Source organism: Dasypus novemcinctus, chromosome X, assembly GCF_030445035.2.
Source record: "Dasypus novemcinctus isolate mDasNov1 chromosome X, mDasNov1.1.hap2, whole genome shotgun sequence".
Taxonomy (NCBI): Eukaryota; Metazoa; Chordata; class Mammalia; order Cingulata; family Dasypodidae; genus Dasypus; species Dasypus novemcinctus.
Window position 1 is genome coordinate 168,312,270 of NC_080704.1, and position 8,102 is coordinate 168,320,371.

Below are 8,102 nucleotides of genomic sequence, written 5' to 3' on the forward strand. Positions count from 1 at the left end.
CCCTCTTTGGAAATGGTGTTTATGTGTGATGAATCTGGACTCAGATGGGATCTCCCTTCATAAGACTTTCATGCTAATGTGCTGGAGGTGCAGTTAATGTTGGGGTTTAAGATATATTTAGGGGATTTGAATCTCTGGACTGACAATGTGATAGCCAGATCCTGAGCCTCAACAGACTCCAGCACCTACAATCTGATTTATTGGACTTACCACACTCAGCTAAGATGGAGGTGAAGAAGGACAACCACCACACCATGGAGCCTAGAGTGATTACAACTGAAAATGGGAGGATTGCATCCAGCATCCAGGTGGAATCTGAGCCTCCTCTTGACATAAAGGTGCAATGGACACAACCAATCCAGTGTCCACATAGAAGAGGTGGCATTGGATTGGGAAAAGTGGACATAATGGACAAAGGGTATGGGGAAAGGCAGGAAGAGATGAGAGGTGGAGGCGTCTTCGGGACATGGAGCTGCCCTGGATGGTGCTTCAGAGGTAATCACCGGACATTGTAAATCCTCACAGGGCCTACATGATGGAATAGAGGAGAGTATGGGCCATGATGTGAACCAATGTATATGAGGTGCAGAGGTGCCCAGAGATATACTTACCAAGTCCAGTGGATGTGTCATGATGATGGGAACGAGTGTTGTTGGGGGGCGGGAGAGGGGGGGTGGGGGGGGTGGGGTTGAATGGGACCTCACATATATATTTTTAATGTAATATTATTACAAAGTCAATAAAAAATAAAAAAAAATAAAAAAAAAAAAGATGAACTGATAATAATGTCATTTTAATGGAGTGTGCTCTTGCCAGGCTAGTGGCTTCTGGGCATCACTTCAAGGGAGAACCACCATTAATTCTCAGGAAAGACTTGCAGAAGATGTGTATAAAACAGTTTGTGCATGGTATCCAACTGCCCTGGGACAAGTGTGCAATGAACCTTTCATACCTGTCTCTAGTGAAGTTGCTCTCATTTGTCCACTATCCAAAAGTAACTGCTAAGACGTTTTCCATTCCAGGCTTTTCTCTCAACTCTCACACACTCCATCGTAGAGTCTGGCCCCTGCCACCAACCAGCTTAAAATGAACTCCCAGAGAAAGAACTGCTGTTTCTCAAAGCTGAAGAGTGCCTTGACTCAAGACATTTATGCTTGACCACTTTCATCTGGAGTTCCCATTTCCTTCTCAGTTCTTTGGGTCTTAGATGATGTCTCACCATCTTCTTTACCTGACTGCTGCTCTTCAGACTCCACCATGCTATGGACAGGGAGCATGTCAGGTTTATCCATGGCCCCCCTCCCCCAACTAACACAGTGCCTTCCAAAGGGCATATACTCAATATTTGGGGCATAAGTGAGCCATGAGCAGAGGCTTTCCTTTATTAAGCTTTCATTTATTATACATCCTCAAATAAGCCAAGCAAATCAGGGTATATATCTTTAATTTTATAGGACAACCAACTAAAAGGAATGTAAGAATCCAAGAATTAATCAGATTTTATGTTTCTTCCTCCATTTGATGAACTTCTCTATTTTACTGCTAGGATCTTTCGTGTTTCCAAGGAAAGTCCTATTTCTGTGTCATGTTTTCTTGTTCTAAAACACAAACTAAGTTGTAAGGTTTCCCAAATTGTTTTGCAAAACAGCAGTTCTTATTACTAAGCCTGAAAAACAGCAATAACTGTGTGATCAATGTATTCATAAACTTAGATTCTGAAGAATAAACGTTTTATTAAAAGGCAGCACATCTGAAAGCTACAAACAAAACAAAAACATGTGAAGCTAAATCTCCAAGTTGCCCATAAATAACAGGAACACAAAGATGTTATATACTGTCTTCCCTCTAGCCCTACTCTGGCCCTCCACTACTTAAACAATTACTGCCCTCTTCAACCAGAGTGAAGAATCTCTCACTCAGAAGGTGCTGGATGTGGCACTGGAACTTTCACTGGCCGTGGCAGTAGTCTCATCTGTGGTGGCACTTCTGGCCTGGGCTCTCTCTTTTTCATCTCTCAAAGCCTCTTCATACAAGGTTGGGAAATCAGTGGGGTCAGTCCCGCTGACTTTGGTGAAAAACTCCAGGACCTTCATCTTGCTGGTTTCCGCGTAGGCCCTTGGACCCCACAGGAACTCGTAGCATGGAGGATTACTGCCGGCCACCTGCCGATACTCCAGATACTTTTCCTGCACCAAATCTCGGGTGATGAGCTTCCTAGGCTCCCCATAGATGAAATCCTTCCTCCCGGCATACACCCCAATGGTATGCAGCACCTCCCACATCTTCTCCTCAGTGGCGCAGTTGCCCTCCATGAAGATCACGCCCAGGATGAGAATCAGGAGGCCGGTCTTAGGCATGCCCCGTTCATCACTCAGCATCCCACTGTAGGTGAGGTCTAGTGTGTTGATGAGCATGTAGGAGTGACCGCTGGGGTCTGCTTCCTTCACATCAATGCCAAAGACCACCTGCATGCACTCACTGGCTTTCTTGAAGATCATAGGGAAGTGATCCTTGTACTCTTTGATGATGCTCTTTAGTATATCTGCCTTGGTGATGGGCTCCTTCGTTATATACTTGCAGCTCAGGAACCGCACCAAATCAGCCACCTTCTCCTCTAGCACATTAGTGAGTGAAGACTCAGTGTCTGGTGGAGCCTGTGAGGTGCTTGGACCCACTTGGCTGCTGGCGCCCACACCTGATTTGCTCAGTGGGGTGGCTGCAATGGCTGTGGAGGAGGAGCAGGCTCTCTGGGGACTCTCTGGGGTATTTGGTATCCCAGCAGGAGGCACCTCCTTAGAAGTGCCCTGGACCAGAGGAGTGGTAGAGCAGGAGGAGGAAGCCTTCTTTTCCTTAGGTGCAGGAACCTGTGCACCCACCAGGCCCTGTGCCTCCCTTTGGGCCTGAAGGATTTTCTCAAGCTTGCACAGCCGACTCTTCTGACTGCGAGGCATGATGATTCTTCTTCAGGTGGTAGGCAGAAGTGTGGGTGATGGGGATCCACAGGCCTAGGGGAAAGAGGGAGAATATGAGCAGCCTCAGATAAGAAACCCAACTTCAGTGGCTCTGATAAAGGCCTATTTACAGGTCTTTTCTTTAGGTGGTGCTTGAGAGCCTCACAGGTGTCCTGTCCTCCTAGTTGGCCTACGCCTAAGAACCAGACAAAGGAAGTGAGAGGGCTCCTCAGTGTGCAGCCTGCCAGCACAGCCCAAGGCTTTCTGGGATGATAGTAGGGCATGTTGGGAACAGTAGGATCCCTTCTATTCTGGGGTGGGTGGTAACTGTGGTAGACATTCAGTGGGTCTCACCTTGATTCCTGGCAGTGCCTGGACCACCTCCACAGTGCTGACACGAGGATGTGTGCCTCAGACCAAAGCCTCCAGCTCCCGGTTCCTTAAGTACCTGTAAGAAGAAATGGGGAGAGGGATACCTCAAGATGCAAATTACAGGCATAGCCCTGGGTCTCCCAGTGCTGAAAGAGCGGCAGGACTGGGTTCTGTGAGGTCACTATTGTTTTCAGGTTGACGATTCCCTTGGTGCTCACTCAGGGTCTTCACCTTTCCCCTGGCAGGGCCAGCCCACTTTCCTCTGATTAACTGAGGCAAAATTTTCAGAACGAGGAAGTGAGGGGCTGCCAGATGTGGTAGCCCCTTCTTAGGGACTCTCAGGAGTGACAGCAAAGGCTGGCTGAATTCTGTGGGGGTCCTCAAAAGTGGAGTCAACTCAATTCACCTGGCAGGGTCTATGATTCCTCCCTCTGTTCATTTCAGGCCACCTTCCTTAGACCAAGGCCTCACCTCCATGAGATACCAGAGAAGGAAGTGAGGGGGAGTGACACATCTAACCACCATGCTCTGGATCCTCATATTGGCTTACAGCAGGGGAAGGGCTGGGTACTGTTTGTTCTGGTGTAGGGGTTCCCTTCATCCTGAAATAAAACTCCTAGACAGGTCTGGGACTCTTTCTTCTGCTGAAATGAGTTCTGTCTCCTCAGACCAAGAATTTTATCTACCTGAAGTGACCAAGGTGAGAGAGAGGCTCTATTATGTATGGACATCTTGACCCAGGGCTTCCCAGGGCAGACAGCAGGGGCTGAGTGGGCAGCATAACTCCTAGGGTGGTGATGATGGGGTCCCCTCAGTCCTTACTCAGGATCCTTACCTTGACTTCTGGAGATTCTGGGTCTCCTCCCTCTGCTGCCCTGATGTTGCCCACCCCTTCAAGTCCAAGACTTCACCTCTCCTCCTCCCAGCCCACATCAGGCATTTGTCAGGAACACCACATCACATTCAGGAGCCTTGCTGGAGCTTCCCAGGGCTGGCAGCAGGGGCAGGGTGAGTTTCTGTGTGGTCCCCTCAGTCACCCCTCAGGTACTCATCTTTACATCTGACAGAGCTTGCCTCCAGCCCCCTCAGCTGACCTGACTTTGTTCCCTCAAACCAAGGCTTCACCTCTCTGAGATCAACTCACCCTTCCATACTCTTCAAGCTCCTGTCAGAAGTGAAAACCTACTTTGAACAGCCATCCATGCCTAGAATCTCCAGGACTGAAAGCAGGGACTCAGCCCTGTGTTTTCTGGGGTGGGGGATTACCCTTAGTCCTCCCTTAGGACACCTTTACACCTGGTAATCCCTCACCTGCCTCGCTCTGCTGATCTCACATCTCCCCCTCAGACTAAGGGCCTCACCTTCCTGAGACTCCCTCCCAAGAAAAATGTGAAGTGCCACATCTGGCCACCCCAGACTGGAATCTCCTAGGACTGGCAACAGGGTCAAGACAGGATTCCGTGGATTAAGTTCCCTACAAAAGAGGAATATCCTCAATGTATTCACAACTACTCCTGGCAGGGCTTGGGCCTCCTCCAATAAGGAGTGTCCCTCAACCCAAGGCCCCCATCCCCCTGAACAAGACAGTTTTGTTTTGTTTTCTCTTGACCAAGCTGCCTGTCCTAATCCTCATGCCCAGACCCACTCCCTTTCCTTGTGGAATACCTTAAAACTAATCCTGCAGCTGTGGGAATATAGAGAAAAGCAACTCCAACTTCAGAAGGGAAAAAAAAGACAACTTTAGACCCTAATGATTCTAAATATTAATCTTGTTTCTGACCTCCCCCACCCCTTTCCCTCCAGCCCTTATGTTACCCAGGAGCCTGAGAGACTCCTAACTAGGTAGTTTAACTAGGTATTCCCTTAGCTCTTGCCTCTCTCCCAGCCCTTGCAGGCTCCAGGTGGCCTAATTACCCCAAACAGAAAGCCAAACCAAGTGGTCCTAATGGCAACTTCAGTAAACTCCTCACCTATTCCCATGATCAAACTCATTATCTTCCACTGCTTTCCCTCCAAACAACTTCTTGTTGAGCTTTGCTTGGAAGGAGTTGAGTTCTACTCCCTCTCCCCTGCTACAGCAGCCTCTGAATAAAAGCATTTTGCCTGTTTAACATTGGTGAATGTAGCTTTTTCTTTGACCCTAGAGTAGAAAGTATATGGGATACTTCTGCCTAATAGACCCATTGGGGTCCTCCCTGGCCTAGCAGTATGGGTGGCTTTCTGTGGTCCCCTGTCTGTCTGGGTGGGAAGCTCCCTTAGTTTCCTTGCAGGGATCTCAGGTTGACACCAGGCAGGGCCTGGGACTCCTCGCTCTACTGACTTACAGCTGTACCAGAGAGGAAGCCTGACTTCAGTCTCTCCTGCAAAAGTCAGTTAACACTACATCTGATCACCCCTGCTAGGGACGTCCCTGAGCTGATGACAGGGGTCGTTCTCCCTGGGCCCCTCTCTACCTGGGTGGAAGCTCCCTTAGGTCTCTCAGGACCCTCACTTTGACGCCTCCTGGGACTCCTCCCTCGAGTGACCTGAGTCCATGACCCGCTCCCTCTCTCGGACACCAAGGGAGAAATCATGTAACACCATACCGTAGATCTTGCCTAAGGTATCCCAGGGCTGAAGCTGGGGGCCACTGTGTTCCGAGGGGAGGGGGAGGAAACTCAATTCTCCTCAAGATACGCATATTTACACCTGATAGCACCAGGGACCCCTCCCTTCTGAGATACTTCCCTCAGGTCAAGGCCCCCACCTTCAGGAGGCGAAAGGCGTCTCTGAGAGCCCTGCCCGGACTTCACAGAACGAAGGGCAGAGGCGGGCTACTGCCGGCCCAATTTTGCCTAGGTGAGAAGCCCCCTCAGTTCTCTCACAGCGACCTCACCTTGACACCGGGCCTGGAACTCCATCCCCTGTTGACCAGAGTCCCTCCTCTTCAGAAGAAGTCTCACCTGCCTCAGACCCCAAGGCGGAAGTCAGGGAACGGGAACGCCACATCCGCCACATCCGGGGACCTTGCACTTTGACCTAATATGGCTTACAGCACGGACCAATCACTGGCGGGTCCCCTCTGTCTAGGTGGGAGGTCCACTAAACACCCCTTAAGGGTCCTCACCTAGATGCCTGGCAAGGCTTGGGACTCCTCCCTCTGCTGCTCTGAGCCTGTCTCCTGGCAGATGAAGCCTCACCTCCCGCGGACCCAACGCAGCAGTCCGGAAACACCACATCCAGGGACACCGTGGGGGGTCTCCAAGGGATGAAAACAGAGGCAGGGGGAGCTGGAATCTGTGGGAGAGCCTGGGTTGGGGAGGGGGATGGGCTTAGTTCTCAAGTATGTGTGATTACTCCTGACAGTGCCTCTGGCCCTTCTCTTCTGGGGACGCTTCCCTCAGGCCTTCAGACAAAGGTCCTCACTTCACTGAGACCACTAGGACAAAAGAGGCTAAAGAGGCACCACATTGTGCCACCTCTGCCCAGGGCCTACCAGGGCTGACAGCAGGAGCTGGGGCTGGCACTCCTCCCTCTGCTGACCTGAGTCCGGCCCCATCAGATGAAGCTTCACTTCCCTCAGACCTGAAGATTGAAGCCAGAAAACACTGTATCTGAACATCCCTGCCAGGGTTTACCAGGGCTGATGGTGGGGTAGCTTTCTGTGGGCTCTCTCTGAGTAGGAAGCTCCTGTAGGTCCCTCAGGGTCCTCACCTTGACGCCTGGCAAGGTCTAAGACTCTTCCTTCTGCTGACTAGAGTCCAAACTCTTCAGACAAAGACTTATGTCCCTCAGACCCCAAAGCAGAAGTTCAGGAACGGCACATCTGGGGACACTATGTGGGGCCTCCCAGGACTGACAGCAGGAGCAGGAGTGGGAGCTGAATTCTGTGGGGGTCCCAGTGTTCTTGTAGAGGAGAAAATCTCAATGTTCCTTAAGGTGTTCTTATTTACTCCTGATAGGGCCTGGTTCCCTGCCCTTCTGCTCCCCTGAGGATGCATCCCTCAAACCATGGCCTCCATCCCAATGAGACCCCCGACAGGGCAGGGGGGTGGGGGTGGGGCACCTCTGCCAGAAAGTCCCAACCTGAACCTCCCAGCACTGACAGTAGGGTGGGTTTCAGTGGTATTCCTTCCCTGTCAGGGCTGGGAAATCATCTTGGTCCCCCATTAGGGTCCTCACCTTGATGCATGCCAGGGCCCGGGACTCCTCCCTTCCTTTGAGTCTTCCTCCAGAGGAAGCCTCACCCACCTCAGACCACAAGGCTGAAGTCAAGATACAGCACATCCAGGGACTCTGTCTGGGTCTCCCAAATCTGACAACATGGGGAGAGTGGAGCTGGGACCAATTAGTCTGGGGTGGGAAGTCTCCTTAGTCTTTCCTCAGCATCCTCATCTTGACATCCAACAGGGACTGCAACTCCTTTGTTTGCTGACCTGAGTCTGACCCTCCTTTTGCTGACACCTGAGTTGGAAATGAGGGGGGCATGCTTATCCTGACAGCACTGTCCATCTTCTCCCAGGGGTGAGATCAGGGGTGGAGCAGTATTCTGTGGGGTTCCCTTTGTTGGAGCAAAGTGGACCTCTCTGTCCTCACCCTTGTGGGTCCTCATCTTGGCTCCTGGCTCCTTGATTAAATACTCCCTGGAAGATTCACACTGTCTCAGCCAGCTGTGAGCATGTGTCAAACTGAAACTCTTGCATAGAAAGATTTGCATCCCAGGATAGATGCTGGATGGAAAAGTTGTGGTGCTCATGACATGTGGTGGACCATCACAGAAGACAGCCTTATCCCTGTCCA

The 8,102-nt window shown here is 50.8% G+C and overlaps 1 protein-coding gene across 1 annotated transcript; it reads right to left on the bottom strand.

Moving 5' to 3' along the window:
• Positions 1–1,708: 1,708 nt before the first annotated feature.
• Positions 1,709–3,374, bottom strand: LOC101421935 (putative MAGE domain-containing protein MAGEA13P). Its single transcript, XM_004472405.2, has 2 exons — positions 3,306–3,374; positions 1,709–3,005 (listed from the first exon to the last, which is right to left on the bottom strand). Exon 2 carries the CDS (start codon positions 2,949–2,951, stop codon positions 1,917–1,919), a length of 1,035 nt encoding a protein of 344 aa, XP_004472462.1. The 5' UTR covers positions 2,952–3,005; positions 3,306–3,374; the 3' UTR covers positions 1,709–1,916.
• Positions 3,375–8,102: the final 4,728 nt, after the last annotated feature.